Source organism: Sus scrofa, chromosome X (assembly GCF_054392235.1).
Source record: "Sus scrofa isolate SSC_HxYL_T2T_F1_AM1 chromosome X, Sscrofa_HxYL_maternal_Yorkshire_Landrace_v2.0, whole genome shotgun sequence".
NCBI classification, from domain to species: domain Eukaryota; kingdom Metazoa; phylum Chordata; class Mammalia; order Artiodactyla; family Suidae; genus Sus; species Sus scrofa.
The window spans coordinates 117,144,745-117,165,672 of record NC_139401.1 but is presented as its reverse complement, the minus strand read 5'-3'; the positions used below and the strand labels follow the sequence as shown (position 1 = coordinate 117,165,672).

Genomic DNA, 20,928 nt, shown 5'->3' with positions numbered 1-20,928 from the left:
TTTTAACCAGGAAGCCATTTGCCCTCAGCAATACATACTGGAAATAAAAGTTCCAAGAGATTTAGAATCAAAGGAAATCTTTTTTTTTTATTTCCCCAATACAATTTTTTTTTCCTACTGTATAGCATGGTGACCCAGTTACACATACATACATACATTCTATTTTTTCACATTATCATGCACCATCATAAGTGACTAGACATATTTCCCAGTGCTACACAGCACCATCCCATTGCTAATCCATTCCAAAGGCAATAGTTTACATCTATTAACCCCAAGCTCCCCATCCACCCCACTCCCTCCCCCTCCCTCTTGGCAACCACAAGTCTATTCTCCAAGTCCATGATTTTATTTTCTGTGGAAAGGTTCATTTGTGCTGTATATTAGATTCCAAATATAAGTGATATCATATGGTATTTGTCTCTCTCTCTCTGACTTACTTCACTCAGGATGAGAGTCTCTAGTTCCATCCATGTTGCTGCAGATGGCACTATTTCATTCTTTTTTATGGCTGAATAGTATTTCATTGTGTATATATACCACATCTTCCTGATCCAATCATCTATCAGTGTACATTTGGGTTGATTCCTTGTCTTGGCTATTGTGAATAGAGCTGCAATGAACGTGAGGGTGCATATGTCTTTTTTAAGGAAAGTTTTGTCCCGATATATGCCCAAGAGTGGGATTGCTGGGTCATATGGTAGTTCTGTGTATACTTTTCTAAGGTACCTCCATACTGTTCTCCATAGAGGTTATACCAGCTTCCATTCCCACCAACGCTGCAGGAGGGTTCCCTTTTCTTCACACCCCCTCCAGCATTTGTTATTTGTGGACTTATTAATGATGGCCATTCTGACTGGTGTGCGGTGGTATCTCATGGTAGTTTTGATTTGCATTTCTCTAATAATCAGTGATGTAGAGCATTTTTTCATGTGCTTGTTGGCCATCTGTACATCTTCCTTAGAAAAGTGTCTATTCAAGTCTTTTTTAAAAAAAATAGATCACAGGAATTTCCTGATAGCCTAGTGGTTAAGGATCCAGCATTGTCACTGCTGTGGTGGTGCAGGTTTGATCTCTCACCCAGGAACTTTTGTATGCCATGGATATGGCCAAAAAAAAAAAAAAAAAAAAAAAAAAAAAGCAAACCCACAAAATCACAGCCATAGACAAATAAACCAACTTGAAATTAATCTGGTCTTCTAAATAGATTTCTTATGTCTTCTCTATACACCATGGCTGGATTCTAGCTATGCATTGTTTGATATAAGGATTAAAGGTTAGTCCTTGTGCTTAAAATTGAGTAAATACGTCTGTGATTTCCATTATATACCTGCTCGCCTCCTTTCCAGGTAACTTCTGAAGAACTGAACAACATAATTCAAAATATAATGACCTGGGTTGTGGCTGCAGTGACCAGTGTATTATACCCAGCCATCACAAAATATGAAGAAAGGTTTCGAAATATGACATACCCAATGCCTGATGATTCCACCTTGTCTTCTGATAGTTCAAATTGCTGTAGCACATGCTGTGAAACATTTCTATATGAAACAAGTAAGATGGTTCAGGCAGAGCCCCATGTAGAGGCAGCTGACAAGTCAATAGGGCAACCAGTGGCACCTTTAAAATCATCTTCTGCCCATAAAGAAAGGACAGATGTGGGGAAAACCTACAAGAAAGTACACTTAGAAAAGAAACCTAAAACCTCCAAACCTAAATATAAGATGACCTCTAAATCTCCCAAGCCGAAAACCTGTAAATCCAATAGTAACCCTGTTGCACCAATTGAAACAGGCACAGAGAAATGTAAAGATGCTACCACTGAAACAGATGGCTTGGAATGCCTACTGTCTTCTGAAGAAAAAGCAAAAGCTGTAAATGAGATGCAGGAGTTAAATAATCTTTTTGCTGATTTTAAATGTCACCTAAAAGAGGAAACTGAGTTGATTTTAGGAAACATTTATCATGAGATGGTGTCTGAATTAAAGCAGACCATCCCCACCCTTTCCTCTGTTACGGCCAAAGCTTTGGCTGATCAAACTGACACTGACAAAGGAGACTTGCTCTCCAATGTTGATATCTCCTCAGCAGCTGCTGAAATTATAGAAAATGTGCTTGAGAAGATACAGTCTGCGGTTGAGAAAAAATGTACTGAGGAATTTTCACAGGAAAATCTGTCAGTTCGCTTTAAATCAAACTTAGTCAGTGGAGAACATTTCATTCCTCCAAAAGAAAAAACGTCAAAAGCTTCACTGCCTTATGTATTAGAGAACATGAATGATATTGCAGAGGATATAGTTCATGTGATCTTCGAAAAGCTGACAGCTCTTACATCTTCTAAGCAAAGTGAACTTGCTCATCTTGAAATCACAACTGAACCAGTTTATGAGCAACACAGGAAAGATCCAACATTTATGTCTCTTCAAAGAGCCAGCAAAAGGAAATCCAGTGCTGACCCTGGTGCTCCCAATTTAATTGCCAAAGAAGAAATACAAAATTTAGTGTCAAATATTTTTTCCCAGCCCTCTCTGGTCGGTTATATAGAGAAAGCAATTAGCACTATACTAGGTTATATACAAATTGGACTTAATAGTAAAAGGCTCATTGCAACTGAAGAAGCAGTGATCATCCTTCAGCTACTTGATGATATCTTGGCTCAACTACATCAGAAACCAGTGAAAACAGATGTTCAGAAGAGTGGGCATGCCAGAGTGAGCAGTCCTTCTGGCACTGAAGAAAAGAACAGACTCAGCTGCACTGGAATAGCCAATGGTCCTCGGTATGGGCACCTATTTCCACCTATTAATGTTCCTGGCATGGTCCTTTATTCTGAAGACGAAAATGAAGAAGTAGACAGAATTATAGAGAGTGTACTGATTTCATCTATCAAAGATGAAAAAGCAAAATTACAAGAACAGGTTCCTGATCACTGGTTAACAAAGGAAAATGCTGCTTTTAAATACAAAAGAAATATGAACTTACCTACAAAGCCTGCTTATCAAGACAAAGTAGCATTTCATGATTGGGGATTAAATACTGACCTTCCAGCTTTTAATAATGAGGACATTTTAAAGGATAAGGCAGGTTTGAATAAAGACATTTTAGTTTTCAGCCAAGATGAAATGCATCAAATACAAAAAGCCTCAGAAAATATAGTTACAAGTATTATAGAACAGACACTCAAAGATCTCTCTTCTGGGCCCTCTGATCACTTAGATTATAAAAATTATAGAGAGGCTTCACTTCTTAGCTCAGAAAAACCACAAGGTCTGTCACATCAAGAACGGATGGACCAGATGTTCTCTGTGTCAGAAATCCGTACAGTAGCTCAAGAAATTGTGGATGCTATATTAAAAATACTTAACATAGCTTCTGCTCACATTGTCGAACATTCTGTATCAGTACATCAAACTTCTCCAGATAATGCTGATGTACCAAATAAAGAGCCATTAGAAACATGGTTTGATAGTGGAAGGAAGGTGAAATTTTTATCTGCACTTGGTGTAGATCCTACAAAACATCCTTGGTTAGAACCTGAAGCAAGTGCATCAACATCTGAACCCCTGGATCACATTAATGATAAGATCATTCACACAATTTTTAAGATGTTGAACTCATTTATTTGTCCAAAATTACAAAACTGCTTCAAATCACAGAGCCATGCTGCCCATTCAAGGCGTGCACCAGACAAGAAATCCTTTCAATCTCACCTTAGTTCTTATGCAATTAAAGTGGTAAAAATTGTTTTGGATGCTATCCAGAAAGAACTACAATACAATAAGAAAAATCTAAATCTTAAGAAGAGTGGCTCTCCTAAGAACTTTAGAGATACAGGATTTTTTGCTGACACTGAAAAGGAGTTAGACTCTGTAGTCACAAAACTAAATAATGACATTATGACAAGTTCATTGGCAACTTGCATTTGTGAGGTGTTAAGTGGAAACACATATAAAAGCAATATTTTACCCCCTGCAGATAAGCTAAGGTCTAAAATCTCATACAGAACTTCTGGCATTGATCAACAGAAACCTTTGCCTTCTCATTGTCCTCACCTGCAGGAGGACGTTCACAAATGTTCCAGCTTGCAAGTATTAGATAGGATTGGAGATGCCTTATATGACATGTTATACAAGCTCTTAGGAGACCATCTACATTCTCCCCTATCTGAAGAGCATAATGCAGAGTGGATCAATGAGGATTTGAGAACAACCAGTACACTGCAGTCCAATATTAAGCTTATTTCTCAGACAATTCTAGAAGGCATCATTACAAAACTATGTGGTGTTGAGATAGATTGCATTTTCAAAAATCCAGAATGTAAAGCTATATCAGAGTATATTGACACTGACAGTGTGTCATTTGCTTTGCTTCTTGAGGAGATGAGCAGATGCTCTGACATAATCTCCAGCATGGTGTCCAATGTGACCTGGCCAGGTAGCCAAGAGGCGACTAACAACAAGGGGGAAACTGGTGCCCCAAAAACAAGAATCACACAAGAAAAGCATCCAAATAAACTGAAAACCATGGCTTCAGATATCCTTAAAATGGTTTTTGCTAAATTGGAAGGATTTGCCAATAGAAATTTAGAAACCCTGTGCACTATAATCAGTGGAAATAAAAAGAACAACATGACATACTGGGAAAGTGAAAACGCCAACATTTGTGCTAACACACATGAAAAACGATTGCAGTCGACTTTATACACGTATGCAAAGAAAGTGTCAAGTACTATTCTGAAAGCTATTCAAACTGAACTAAATCCAAGCTTGTCAGATTTGGAAACATGTATAAGCAAGCCACTACAAGAGAAACAAATGCTTAAGAATCTAGTCAATTTCATTTTAGATGTGATTTCTCCAGATATGTTTAATGAAATTGAACCAGAAGAGAGAGGCATTGAGAAGTATAGATACAGGCCAATCTATGGAAATTTTCTTCCTGGGGGAGCAGACCCAGAGTCACATCTGGAAGATCCTGCAGATACAGGGAAAGAATGTGCTGCAGAGCAAAGCCCAACAGAAGAAGAAACCAAATCAGATTTTCTTAATCAAAGGGAACTAGAAAGAACATTAAAGAAATTTGAAGTAGAACTCAAAGAGCCACAAAAGTCCCCAGTTGTGCCCATTATAAGAAATATTTTGAATGAAATTTTTCAGAGTCACTTAATTGATCAACTAAATGTGCTTCCTCTTCCCCAGTCCCATTTATGTGACATTTCTCATGCTGGTGATGAGCCAATTGCTCAAACAGCTACTAAGTCCCTGGATAAGACAATGGGCCCTTTAGTGTCTGAAGCAGATGTAACCTTTGTTGCAGATAATGTTGTTAGAACCATATTTCAAAAACTTTACTCTGCTGCCGTGACAGATAGAAATGAAAAGGAAAATAGGTATAATGCTCTCACCTTTCCAGCAAATATCTCCTTTCCTGAACATACCAGTGGAGGAAAGGCCCCTATTTGTTCTGCCGCACTGGACAGAAATCCATGCACACCTCAGTCCATGTTCAATATTGATAAACTGACAAAAACAAATGTACTTGAAGATATTATACAGTCAGTATTAAAAAATTTAGAAACATTTGCTAAATCCAAAGTAAAAGCTCTCTTTTATCCTCATATCAGTTTAACAGTCCCAATGGTTTTACCTTTACAGCAGGATGAGACTGCTTTAAGCCAACCATGGTTATTAACCAAAGATTCATATTCTGATGACCAGTTCTCCTGTTGCTTAGTGGATCATAATAAATTGGGAAAGACTACCTCAATATGTCAACTGAGTGCCTCTAAATTAAATAGATATGCAACAGAAGTGGCTAGACAAATTTTACAAGGAATCAAACAAAAGTTAGATAAAGAAATAAGTCCATTCTTAACTCATAATGTGGTTTCTGAAAGTATTCCAAGTCAGATTGTTAATACAATGTTAGATATTATATCTACTAAAGGCAAATATGAAAAAAATATATTTGACAGAGAGACTGATCCAGGTCGGTCAGAAGATATTGTTGAAAAACTGTTGAGTAAAATTGATTATCGAAAAAAACTTCAATTTCAAATACTAGATACCATTGAAGATATCTTAATTGACATCTGTGAGGAAGCAATAGATGAGAATAATCTCCCACTTGCTGTATCGTCTCTTAAATGTAATTTAAGTGGAAGACATTTAGAAGCAAACTCTGAAATGGACCCTGAGTATGCAAATAAGGCTATTCTAAGACTTCTAGTTCCTAAAGAGTGTGTTGCTATGATTTCCAATGATATGGTGGATATTGTTCTTCACAATCTCACTTCTGCTATCATGCTTGGCACAAATGCAAAGGCTTCTACTTCTCCAAGGTTGTCCCTAAGATTCTCCGACTCATTTCCCAAAGCAGAGCATCAACAATCTCCTGTTACAGATTCAGTGAATGAAGGGACAAGGGAGAGATTTCTGCTTGCAAGAAAGGAAAGCGATATACAGCTGAAATCAGCTTATTCTGATGATAATCAGACAACCGCCAAGAAATCTGCTCCTGACCCATGTAAGGAAAATGCTCACTTCATTACTAAAACTATTTTGAATAGATTAAACTCTTTTGCTACAGAAAGAATAAATTCGCTACCTATTTTTGATACTGAGATGAGAGAAAAAACATATGTTGGCCCAGAATTTACAAATTATAAACAAGACGACAGCATATTTCTTGAATCAAACCAAATGCCATTAGATGTGAATATCCTGAAAATATCAACAGCTAAAACCATTCGCAGTCAAGAGGTCACACATTACACATTTGCCAATTACAGAGAAAAACATGAACCTGCGATTCATATATCACAAGCTAGTCTTAAGGAATATGCTGACATAATTGCCAGTACCATCTTGACACTTATAAAAAATGACATAGACCTAGAAATCCAAAATATATATACATATCAAAATGATACTTCAGTCCAAAAAAACATCATGGCAAGTGAAACTGTCAGCAACCTCTTAAAGAGTTTACATGATAAAACATCTTTAAAGGCAAGTGGTTTTTACTCAAAGCAGGACCCTAGTCTTTTTACACAAGCAACTGTACAAAATGAAATGCTGCCAGGTCAAAGAAAGCCGGAAGACAACACTGAACTGTCTCTCTTTTCAGAAAACTCAGATGAAAACCAAATATCAGAAGCAGAAAATCAGAGAAGGATTTTCAAAGAAATATTTAGAAATGGAGAATATGGACAGGAAAACAAAACTTTGTTAAGTGCAATTAAGGAAATTTTAAAGAAGGTATACCAAAAGGTTATGGAAGACATAGACCATTGGCCTCCATTTAATGAACTCCCCCATTTTACATCTGATTCTAAAATTAAAACATCAATACAAAAAAAATCCTTCCAATCACATATAAGCAGTGTTGCAAATGACATAGTCGAAAGTGTGTTCAGAAAAATGCTCTCAATAATAATGGCATCTTTATATAAAAACAGTGAAACCAGGGGAGGATTGGAAGCATCTAGCATTGAAGAGTTACTGATGAATCCATCATGCTTCTGGGAATTGAAACAAGCAGAAAAAAGAAGTGTTCCCCCTGAACCTGTGATACCACAAGTTCAACCTCACACAGGCGTTGGAAGTGTCACCTCACTGGAAAACACCTTATTACAATTTTCTCCATTGAGAGTGGGTGAGGAATTGGCCCAAAAAGTTCTCAACAAGATCACAGATTTTGCTTTGCTGAATCTAGAAGAGCGTTCATCCCTTAAAGGTCAATCTGATAAAATTCGATATCTGGGGCCATGCAGTTCTAATGCTAGCCCCAAGGGTAGCCCTGAGGCAAGTTTTAAAGCAAATTTTAAAACAAAATCACAAGTTACCTTTCCAGCTAAATTTGGAACAAAACCACAGCTGGGACCCAGTGGAGCTAAAGTCAAAAACAAAACCAAGCCAAGTCCTAGAGAGAAGACTTTAAGAGGCAGCCAGTCCAAGACTGCCACTGGGCCACCATACCTGCTATCAATAGGGGATGCCAAAAATCTCTTAGTGAGAGCAAAACTTCCCACTGAGGAGCTAAAAATGCATGCCAAGAATATAGTAAGTAAAATTCTGGAAACAATTGTGAATGAATGTCAAGAGGTGAAGCAAAACAGAGTAATGTTAAATGTAAACACTTTCCCTTCTGATCAAATTGAGACAGCAAGTGCAATTGTTAAAGCAGTTTTGCAAGAATTATATGCTACAAAGAACAATTTGGCTGATCCAGCCGAAGGCTCATACTCAGAGGATCTCAAACTTTCACAGGGGTATTCTAGTGCGATCTCTCTTGCGAATCCAAAAGCCCATTTCCCTTTGAAGAGTGTTTCTTCACAAATAGAAAAAACCTTTCCTAAAGAAGCTATGTTTAAAGAAATATTTGATAAATGGCAAACAGAGTCAGGTGACATGGATAATGAAAAACATAAGCTACTGATGATAGCTGAGACTGTTTTGAATGAAATTTCAATGAAAGCAAAAGAATTAGAACAATCTGTTTCACTTTTAAATTTGTCACTTCTTGAGGCTTGTGAAAGCAGACACATTAATTTTAAAAGGCATGCTTCTAGAGCTGAGGGTTCCCAATCACAAATTAATATATTTGGCCAGGAAATTGTTGAAAAACTATTTGAAAAATTAGAGTTGAACTTCTTGACTCAGATGTTCACAGCATATAGTAAAGAGACCCTAGAAAGCAAGAAAGAAACTACTGCTGGAAGTATATGTTCTTCCTTAAGAACAAACAGCCTCAACGATATACCAGCTTATAATGCAAAGTTGAAATACAACAACTTGGGGAGCTCTGGCCACCGAATCGCTCAAGAAATTTTGGAAGGGGTTCTGAACACCTTAGAGTCATTTACAGACTTACAGTTTAAACATGTCTCTACTTATGCTTTTTCTGAAATTGTGAGAACACCTATCAAAAACTTTTTTGCTGTGCAACAGAAATCATTAAAAAAAACGATATTGCCCAAGTTACAAACACTGAATAAATTTCCTGATGAATCTAAATCAAGTACGATTTCCCAGGAAAACATACAGAATATCCTTCGAAAGCTTCACTCATTCCATTCAGAATTGCTTACTTATACTGTTAATACTGTCAACGACATGCTTGGTGTAATTAAGAACAAACTAGACAAAGAAAAATGCCTATTTGAAGAAAACATTGGAGCAAGTCAGATCATCAGCACACTGGTGGACCAGTGCACTGATTTCTATGAGTTGATGATCAAAAGCCATCCAAAGGAAAATCCCCTTCAAGGAGCTGAAAATGCCTGCATTGTTAATTGGTCCAGATTTGCAACTGGAATGGGAATGTCCACTTCAAAGTCAGTGAGAGTTAGCTGCTGCGATGATCCTCCACAAATCCCTGGCTTGTTGTTTTATTCAGAGGAAGATATGAAAATAAAGGACAAGCCTTCCTCAAATACACCTACGTATGTCAGACACTCTGTGAAAGGAAAATACTCTCTCCCAGAAGGCACTGTCTTACAAAAACCATCTCAGAAATCCAGTGACTCTGCACAATCATCCCTAGAGCACCCCATGTCCTTCAGAGAAATGGAAGAAGGCAAAAATCACAGAGTGCTTCACTACAAGTCCCCTAAACCAGTTGTTAAGCCAAACCAAATACAGACAACCATTTCTCCACTCAAAATATGTTTGGCTGCAGAAAACATTGTCAATACCATACTGTTGAGTTATGGCCTTCCAAGTCAAACCACACACACTAATGAAAGTACAGAAACTATGAAGCCGTTTTTTATATCAAAGGAAAGGCTTTTCTCTATAGAAGAACAGAAGGCCGAGAAAAGCTTGCTTAAAATATGGGAAAAAAGAAACAGCTATGAAACCAAAGAAGAAAACAAAAGCCTTGTGGCAAATGGAGAAGATTCCACTTTACTGGAAAAGTGGAAAAATAAGTACCCGAAGTTAGAGAAAGCAGCAACCCTCGAAGAGGCTGAGGTCATTGCTTTTGCCGATCAGGAACTGGGACCACATGAAATCCATCTAGTAGCAAGATATGTTACTACATCTGTGGTCACACATTTCAAGAACTTTGAAATCAGAGGTGAGTGAGGGATGATTTATAAAGAGTTGGCATCATTTGAGAGGGAAAAAGTCAGTGATAATTTTTAAGATTTTTGTTTTTAACCCTCACATGCAAGAAGCTGCATTCACTGCTTCTCTGAAAACAGCCTCCCATTTGAAGTGGCTGTTTATCTACTTGTGTATTTTTCAACTGGTCAGTATGCTAAAAGAAAAAATGTTATGCATTTACATAATTTTCATATGGAGGAGTGTTCTTCAGTTTTCCCTATCTACAGATGAGATTAAATGGGCATAATTTAAAGTGGGATATTTCAGTTGGGCATGAGGTATGACTATGAAATGATGTCTTGCTTGTGATATACAGCTGTTCTAAAGGCAATTCCCAAACAGAAGTTCCAAGAGGGTTTTTTAAAAGTTATTTTTAAAAAGACTTCTTACATTATAGTCAGACCTCATGCATAGTTAATTGACTATAATGATCCGATTTCTTTTTGAGGTTTACAGTTATAATCTTTGCAGTTATTGATGATAGAGTTAATAACAACAGTGCCGTTAAACTTCTTGTTCGGTTCATGTTCCAGTGTTCTGACTTAAATTCTTTTTAGGTATAATACTCTAAACCCATGCTTACGGAGTTCCTGCTGTGGCACAGTGGAAATAAATCCACCTAGTATCCATGAGGATGCAGGTTCGATCCCTGGCCTTGCTCAGTGGGTCGGGGATCTGGCATTGCCGTGAGCTGTGATGTAGGTCACAGAGGCGGCTCAGATCCCACATTGCTGTGGCTGTGGTGTAGGCCAGCAGTTGCAGCTACAATTCAACCCCTAGCTTGGGAACTTCCGTGTGCCACAAGTGCAGCCCTAAAAAGCAAAAAAAAAGAAGAAGAAGAAGAAGAAGAAACCCATGCTTATGCATATGATATCTGCACTCCCTTTCTATGAATATACTGGGTTGGACCATAGGAAATAGCCATTTTTACATGTCAAAAACTGTCAAACATCTGCAGTTTCATTCTGTTCAATTTTTTATATACTACATAGTCCCAGACAGGATAATGAGCTGAACAAAAATGTTTTCAAGTATTATATGAGATCTCTAGATATCACTGGAATCTAGGTATCATTAGAGCATTACAGCACTAAAAGCTAGAAGTCGTTTCTCTGCCCCAGGATTTCCTGCTTCTTAAAGCAACATAGCTATCCAAGGAAGAAAGCAGCAGTCAAAGATTTGAATTCTAAATGGGCTATTTTCTTAACTTCCCAGGAGAAGTAAAGACTCCACAGTTGGGAAATAGAGATTTGAAGAAAACCCAGTTCCTTTCTTGACTGGGTTTTTCTATTTCTTGAGTGGAGTACACCCAGAGTGAAATTCATATTATAAAATTTTGCCAGTATTTTGAATGGTCAACATTTTTCCTTAATGCATGTTAAAAATAGCAATGTTTTCTGTTTTAAGGTCCTCTTGATGAAAATGTGTCAGTTGTTTCCACGCTGTTAAACAAAAAATCTGAATCAAAAAAGCCTCTAAGAAGCATAAACAGTGATTCTTCTCTTAATCAGTTTTGTGAACATCTCACTGAATTAGTTATTTTCTATATAATTTCAAGCATTTCTGATTGCACCAAAGATGATGAAACAAAACAGAAATCACAGGAGAGCCAAGATGCAAATTTTAGCAAGGTTATTTTAGTTCATTCCCAAGTGTTTGAGAGCCGGTCAGTTTCTATCAGAGGACTTGCTTTGGGAATTTCTGAAATCATTATTCAAATCCTTTTCAGTAGTGACATTTTAAAGGCGGACGTTACACAACAAGTGGTTTCTGTGAAAACAAAATACAGTTATTGCCCAAAGGGACCTGTGGCTGACTTCAGTGATCTATTTCAGGATCTCTTAATAGGAGTGATCCATGTTCTGTCCAAAGAATTAGGAATAAATCATCACCTTGACAGCAAAGGAAAAAACAAACCACCTGCCACACTTAAAAGCCATAGTTTACCTATTTGCAACAAAACCAAAACAATGAAAAGACAGATAGGTTCCAGAGGTTGGAAATCAGCTCCTACTCACCAAATTAATCAACTAGTACAGAAAAATAAACTAAATTCTCTAGCATGTAACTTAGACACTCTGGTTGGCAGCCTAAGAACTCATGAATCCAAAGAAGTAGTCAACAAAATTTTCAATATTGTTGTACATTTGTTTTTACCAGATGAATGCCCAAATTGGAACACAGATTCTGGTAAAATAGCAAGAAACATGTCCCTATCTTCAAGTAACCAGCAAAGTCATAGAATTTCTAGAAATAACCTAGGGCTCTCACCCAAATCAGTTTTTCTTCTGAATGTCGTGTGTGAGAAACTTGTTAGAATACTCTTGGAAGAATGCACAACCAACAACTTCCTTACAAATGGTCCTCTTTCTGATGAAATATCAACAGAACATCAACTGTTCAACATACTTCAAATTGTAGAGGATTATTGCAGGGGAACAATGGACTATGGCTCACCATTTGAAGGAAATGACATGTCAGACCTTTTGGAAAATCTGGCAGAAATAGATCAAGAATCTATGCTTAGTATTATTTCCCATAGGTTGGTAAAATCCTTAATGGAAAAACTGTCATGCAGTATACAGCAACCTCCCAGAAGTCCACCTCTTACAAAAAAGCATTTTACATACAGGACAAGAGAGAGACCACCTAGTTTACCAAAAGCAAAAAGGCCAGAATTAAAAGAATCAAGACAGGGTAAAGGCACTGTAAGATACAGGAGTTATAACCACAGGCCTCTGACAGGACCATTGAATAATCTTAGGGTGATTAATTCCAAAATGCAAACCCCATTTGGTAAGCAGTCTTCAGAAAAATTCCCTTTTCTGCCTCCTCTTCGAAGACCAGGTAAAAAGGAAGTAAATGCTACAGCCATTCTTAACATGCAGCATCAAGGAGGCACGAACACAGGAGTTTACTCCGCCACATTTCTTGAGGAAGTAATTGCAGACATTTTTCTTAATCTTACCACTTCACTGCAGGGCAAAAATGTAAACATCACTGAAGATCGGCTCAATGACATGAATATATTAGATGTCACCTCTGTGGTGAATGAGTTTAATAATGCTCAAGTGACTGTTTTACGGGACATTGAGGAAAGGAGATGCTTTCCACCAATCTCTAAAGAAATTGTTAGTAAGATTGTTGACTCTGTTTATAATGATGTATTGTGGGAATATGCATTGCAGGTTACCTGTGGCAGTCATGTGGCACATGCTGCCAGATCAATAGCAGAACAGATAATTAATGGCATATTGAAAGAGAGTGTAGACCACCAACTCCCATTGTGCTTTGTGGGAAAGCTCATGCCCAATTCATATTACCCTCTCAAAGCTGAAAATATACTGCAGAAACTTCAGAACAACCTGAGTGAACTCAACTACCAAGGTCAACATTCAACAGGCTATACTACCCTGCTATCACATTCATTTTTAGAAGATGTCATCAGAAGACTATTATCTCAACTCATTCCTCCACCTAGCGAGGCTTCATGCTTAGGAAAGAAATACTTAATGACTTTGGATTTTAATGAGAGATCCACTTGTATAATAAATAAGGTTTTGTTAGCCATCTCAAAGCACAAGATTTGGCTCACTAAATATGACTGTCAATATCTATATACAGGAAAAAACCTTCAAAATATGGTAGAGTCTGTTTATAACAATATTTTGCAGATGTATGGCTCTCTTGTGTCAATACAGAAAAGTATAGAAAGCCAAAGCCCAATTATGGTTGACCGAATGGCCAGTCTTATTATTCAAGAAATTATTGAAAGTCATCTCCAACCGTTTTTGTGTGGAGAAAGCTTATCTCATTCAGTGACTCCATTGGATGAAGTATTGAATATGGTTGAAGAGGTCCTCAGTGAAGTCACAGTATCACACAGACCCCAGAAGCCATCATTACTAGGCAGGGACTTTTATCCTAACGCATTTGTAGAAGACATTGTTGCCAGACTATTATCAAAAGTCTTCAATCCAAAATATAACACTGAGTGTGATTTGGATACAATGACCAAAAAAATAGTAAAGGCAATAAACAACCATTTTAACAAAGCTAAAATCTGCATTCTTCGTGATGACCAAGAGCAGCCATTCCCCACTGTAGATATAGACACAGTGGATGAACTTGTCAATTCATTTTATGAGAATGTTTTGAAGCGGCATGGGCTGGCCCCTGAGGTTGATAATGAAGAACTCAAAGACAGTGATATTTTTGCAGAAAATATTACCAATTTAATTGTAGCAGCTATTTCTGATTATCTTTTTCATCCACTGTTTTCTGGGGATTTGTCAGCTTCTTCCTGTGCTAGTTTAACAGCAGAGAAAATTATTCAGAACATCTTTAGAGGCATCACTGAACCTACCCAGCCAAGCCAGCATTTATCTCCATATAACACCTTGCTGCCATACATGTTTCTAGAAGACATGATCAGAGTACTACTATCTAGAATCTTTCCTTCTGCACCTAACATGGTTCCATACAGTGAAACTCCAAAAGATAGATCAGGAATGAATCACAGTGAAATCTCTTCAAAGCTTATCAGTGATATTAGGATGAAAATTTCTCAACATGAAATTCGATTTTCAAAAGATGAAGATGAAACCGAATCTGTTTATTCAGAGGATGATACTCAGCATCTCGTTGATTCCATATGCAGAAATATCTTGCAAAACTCTGGGTCTCAAGAAGCAGTTGTGCACGCTATCACAAGCAGTGACAATGTTCTTATTGATAGAATAGCAGGTTTTATCATTAAAAATATCTGTCAACAACATCTTCATCCATTTGTGTATGGAAAATTGCCGTTTCCTTCATCATGTATGTACACTGATGATATGAGAAGAAGGCAATGGTTTTTTGCCAGTGTTTACTCCTTAGCCTTTTTGGAAGATGTTATTTCTGGGGTTTTAAGCAAAATATTCCACAGGGTTTTAGGTATTGTGCAAACAAAAGCAGTAAGAGATTCAGAAAAAGAACTGTTGGAAATAGCTGAAGAACTCATATTTTTGATAACGGAAGAATTCTCAAAAGCTCAAGTTAGCATCCTAGGAAATGCTAAGGAACAATTGTGTTTGCCACCAGTAGATAGAGACATAGTGATCAAAATTATTGACACAGCATATAGCAAAGTTTTACAAGAATATGAACTGGAACCTAACAAGGACTTTCTCAGTGACACAAAGACACTGGCTGAGAGGATAACTAAAATTATCCTGGCTGAAGTTTTTGATTTCCAAATTCCCCCATATTTCATAGCAAAGCTGCCTTTTAAATCATATTCAAAACTCAATGCTGATGTTTTGATAAAGAGAGTTCATTATGCAATCCATAAATCAAGACTCCGAAGACAGACCTGTACAACATATACCACTGTATTTTCACATACACATTTGAAAAAAATAGCCACTCAGGTTTTATCTCAGGTAAGCCCATTGAACTGCAGTACAGAAGATGTGAACCTTTTGCAGTCAGACTTCAGCAACATAGTTGTGAGTCTGATCGATGAAATCATGTCAATAATTTCTAAGCATGCGATATGCATTACTAAACAGGGAAGTGAAAAACAAAATGTGATTCCAGAAAAAGATATTCAGGCTATGGTCAATGCCATTTATACTGACATTTCTCATTTAAATCTACATCAGTCTCTTTCAAAAAATAAAAAAGGCATAAGTAATATACCTGTTACAAAAATAGCAAGTTATATAATAAGAGAAATATTTAACCATCATCTTCAGGCATTTTTATCTGGAAATAAAACTCTTCCTACAGGTACCATAGATCAGACTTATCAACAGAGAGCAACAGATCCTAAAGAAAGAGAATTATCTTTCATTGTGAATTCGGCTGTCTTTTTGGAGGAAGTAATTTCTGAGCTTTTATGCAAAATCCTCTATGTATTTTCACATAATGTCTTGGCTGCTGAAAACCCATGTAAAGCAAAAGCCAATGTTACTGACCTTGTTACACGATTAGTAAAATCAATTGTGCTGGAGTTCACCACATCGCAAATTTTAGTTGCAGATCACTTGGATGAAAATCTGTATTTTTCAGAAGGATATAAAGAAATGGTTAAAAAAACTGTCAACATTATTTATGAAAAAATATTAGATGATTATCAATCTCTGGTACATATTTCTAGAGTTATACAAAATGATGCTGTTAGTTTTGGGAAACAAATATATTATTTGCTGTTAGGAGAAATTTATGATTATCAGGTGGAGTCATTAGTTTCAGGAGGATTAGCAACTTCTTCCTATTCCTCCCTCCAAGAGAAGAAAATCATCAGAAACGTACTCAACACCATCAATGATGACAGCCTTAACTTGCCATCATATGTCACTGTATTGCCTCATTCCCTTCTAGAAGATATGATTTATAAGCTTCTAGCACATATATTTCCTTCATCTGAGACTGAAACGGAACTAAGTGAGGAAAGGGTGCCACCAGATAATGAGTTTGTGAATGCAGCTTCAAATCTAATTGATGATATTATAACAGAAATTTCTGAACATGAAATTAGACTTGCCAAGGCAGAGGAGCATGTGGAAAGTTTGCAGTCAGGGGCAATTGATAACACTGTTGACTCCATCTGTAACAATATTATGAAAAGAATTAAGTTTGAAGATGAAGCACAGAAAGATACATGCAAAAAGGGAGGTTCATTCCTCAGCAGAATAGCTGGTTTCATTATGAAGGAAATTGTGGACTACCATCTGCAGCCATTTTTATGTGATGAAGAATCATCTCCCAGTGGCTTACTCAAAAATGACCAGGTCATTGAACTCCTGAATCCCATTAAAGAAAAAATACAGTCCTTCCCACAGGCCTCCGTGTACTCTGCTACATTTTTGGAAGACGTTGTAATTAACCTTGTTCACAAATTTTATTCTCTACCAAGTACTGCTGAAAATCCTAAGGACAAAGAGCTATCAGAAGGAGATCTCAAGAGCCCGGCTATAAAATTTGCAAATGCCCTGATAGGGGAATTTAGGAAAAGTGATATTAAAGTTCTAGCAAATGCTGAAAAAATGTTTTCATTTCCACCAATAGATAAAGAAACAGTCAGTAAAATATCTGATTCTGTGTATGATGAGGTCATAGAAATATATGGATCTAAAAATGTTCAGAAACATGATGGATATAACATTGTTATAGAGGTGATTGCTGCTTTGGCCAAGAAGGCAATCTCTGCTTTCCAGATTCAACCACTTTTTTCGGGAGGCTGGATTTCCACCTTCTTTTCATTCCTAGATGTGGATAGCATCATCCAAAGAGTTCAACACCTACCATCTAAAACCTTTACAAAGATTACCAGAAGCTTGAAGGAGAACGCAGTGTCTTCCCTAGAACAATTACCTACACTTATTCCTCTAACCTCAGGCCTAAAAGACAAAATGGACACTTTGGAAATAGATAGAAGAACACTTAATGGAAAAGAAAACTTCAAAAAGGAGGAGACATTAGTGAAAACAGGCAGCCTCCATGAGCCAATATGTACCAATATAAGTAGCATTATAAAGAGCAAAGTAACTACCCTAGCATCAGAGTCAGTTGGAGGCATGTCCAAGAAAAAGAAAGAGGATGAAAAGAAAAAGGAAAGTTCAATTGGAAAAGATAATGAGAAGGTATCAAAAGTTACTTCCCCAGCAACTAGTGTGGAAAGTAAAGATATTCAGGGGCCAGATTTGGGTGGAGCACTTACAAAAAATGAAATCAAGAAGAAAGACCGTTTGGCTAGAAAAGATGAGAAAGGGCAAGCTGATGAGGTGTACCAACATCTTTCACCAGCTACCAATGATACAGAAAACAAGAAGGTTGTCCTGGAACCAGATTTTAAAATAGATGATAAGAAGAAGAGTAACAAGAAAAAACATGCATTAGGGAAAGGGGATAAACCCTTTGAATTACCATCTCTGATATCCAAGGTGAGAAATAGAGAGAGCCAGACGTGGAGAGATTCTCTGGCCTACAAGGTTACAGATGACAGACAGATCTTGCATCTTAAACATGCCCAAAATGTCACTGAAATCATTTACAGAAATGTTTTAGAAATAACTTCTTTGCAAGGACCAGTAGATGATTCAAAATCCCCAGATCCCCTAGGTGATAAAGCAGCATATGTAACTCAAGCGGATGCCAAGGATTTTGCACAGCCTGCTTCAATGAATTCAACTAAACAAAATGCTCCTGCAAAAGAGGAAGAGAATGAGAAAAGTAAAGGGATTACAAGTAAACCTAGTAAACAGGACAATTCTCAGGACCCACCAGAAAATAAGCCAGTTATTTTCCCTGCTAACTTTTTAGAAGATGTTGTCTCTGAAATAGTTAACAAATTGATTTTTTCTTCCTCATCAGATATAGATGATACATGCCAAAATGTAACCAAAGATGGAAATCAAGCTGATCTCTATGACATGGCTATGAAACTGATTGATTCTTTGTTAAAGGTGTTTTCAGATGCTCAAATTAAAGTATTAAACCCAGATCAAGGAAGTAAGTTCTTCCCATCTGAAGATACAGTTTCATTAGTTCATAAAGTACCTCTCAGGCAAAAACAACTATATGTGGATAAAACTCCTCCCAAGAAAAAAATAATTGTGGATAATATACCAGTCATGCATAAAAATGCACCTGCCACTAAAATACCTTCTTCAGATAAGGCTAAAACACCAACAATGGATAAAATGTTGGTCAATAAGATTGTTCACTCCTCTATATGCAATATTTTGCAGGAATATCAATCTCGAGACTTGATTTGTGAGGACATAAATAGTAATGTTGAAAAACTAGCAAGAAGGCTAGCTAATGCAGTAATAGAAGGAATTTTTCAGCATCGGCTAAACTTGCTACTTTATGATGAGGTTCCAGATTCAGTATGTTTACCTCTAGAATCTAAGGAGGTTATGAAAAAGGTCCAGAAGGTGGCTCAGACAGCCTGCAAAGAATGTCAGACATCATCGCCATATACGGTAATGCTGCCTCATGAATTTTTAGAAAGGATAATTTCTTCTCTTCTATCAAAAGTTTTCTCAGTAGTAGCCAATGCTAAAGCAGAAATATCTGAGGATAATTTGTACACAGAATTGGATTTCCTTCAAATGAAGTTAGCAAGTACAGTTATAACAGAGATCTCCAAAGATGAAGATATGATTATCCAATTTGTAGACTCCTTATATCCTAATGATGATGAAATTATTCAATTAGTGGTTCAGACTATTTATAATAATCTCTTGCCACAATTTGGATCTCAGGAGAGCATACAAAAGTGTCTCAGCAGTGGTTGCAAAATCCTTTCAGAAGCCATAGTTAATTTAGTAGTACAGGAAGTGACTGGAAATCAGTTACAGAACTATTTTTCTGGAGAACTAACACCAAATCAGTGTACAGAAGTTGACTGCATTGTTGAAAATATCCTTAAAGATATTATCCAGCCCACTAAAGTTCTCCAGCCTCGGCCATCACGGGCTTACAAACTGCCTTTTAACATAATAGAAGAAATTGCTGTAAATTTTTTGTCAAAGCTTTTATCTATGTTTCCAAAAGCGGTTAAGAAGCAAAATAATTCCCTATATGCTGAAATGCAAAAAATAACCTCAAAAATCTTAAGTTCATTCCAAGAATATATCTCTAAAAGTCAGATTATAGTAGTACCCCAGGTCAAAGAATCATCCACTGTATCTTTAGCAGACAGTGCAACTATTGAAAAAGTAGTTACTTCTGTTTATAACATTGTTTTAAAGCACTCCGGATCTCATATTTCAGTATATAAAGATTTAATGGGTAAGAGCAGTGTCCTCTCAGATATAATAGGGTATTTAATGGTGAGGGAAATTTCCAATTCAGAATTTCATCCTCAAGTAGAGGAAGAAACATCAAGTTCAGAGTTAGTTCTGGAAGCTGTCAAGATTATGGAAAAGGTGGTTAAGATTATTGATGACCTTAAGTCGAAGAAAAAGCCTTCATCCAAAAAAGAGGCTGTAATAGATGCCAGATTTTTAGAAGAAACACTTGCCTTGTTTTTGGCTAAACTAGTAAAGTTTCCAAGTGCCTCAAGCGGAGATCCTAAAAACTTATCAAAGCCTGAGTTAAATAAAATTGCATCTCAATTGACAAAATCCGTGACAGCTGAGATTTCCAGAAAAAACATTAGTATTATAGCTGGTAATCCTGAAGAAAACTTTTTAAATCCAGAAAATATGGAAATTATTTCTCAGATGGTCGATTCTGTGTATAATCATGTACTACAACAATCTGGAACACATGAAGAACTTTATTATGATATGAAAGGTACAAACCACATCTTTCCTAAAGAGGTGGCTTCTTTCATTATCAGGAAAGTTTCTAATTGTGCATTAGAAACAATTAGCCCAAAAGCTTCATGTGCTAATCTCTTTGGTGATCTGGATGTTGGTCAAATTGTTGAAAAGGTGCAGGAGCATGTGTTGAGAACTGAACCTGAGCCAGAGCCAAAAGGGTTCGATCAAGAGTTAAGGGAAGAAGAGCTTTCAGTTAGGATAATTCCTCACCGTGGGAAACAGCCAATCAATATTGATCCAGACATTGTTGCAGAACACTTAGGGGTCCTTTCTATAAAAACACAATCGATTGAGAAGCTGCAGAGGGAGTGCGTAGCTAGAACTGGACATAGCATCGAAACACTGAGAAGAGTGTCAATAAGTGGGAGGAGTTACTCAACTGATGCACCTTATTCGAAAAAGAAAGAAAGACGAGTCTCTTTGGATCAGGCGGGACGACTGGATGTGCAGCCATTAGAGGTAAGTGCAAAAGGCAGTGGTGGAAAGAAATGAGCAGT

At 37.0% G+C, this 20,928-nt stretch overlaps 1 protein-coding gene across 3 annotated transcripts in view; it reads left to right on the top strand.

Moving 5' to 3' along the window:
• Positions 1 to 20,928, top strand: part of FSIP2L (fibrous sheath interacting protein 2 like) — a 71,313-nt gene that overhangs the window by 32,807 nt on the left and 17,578 nt on the right. For 2 of the 3 annotated variants that reach the window (XM_085006513.1, XM_085006512.1), the window contains exons 16-17: positions 1,350 to 10,080; positions 11,517 to 20,890. In XM_085006513.1, coding sequence (XP_084862639.1) covers positions 1,350 to 10,080; positions 11,517 to 20,890 — 18,105 coding nt within the window. The remainder of the gene's footprint in view (positions 1 to 1,349; positions 10,081 to 11,516; positions 20,891 to 20,928) is intronic. The other variant, XM_085006514.1, reaches the window with a different exon arrangement.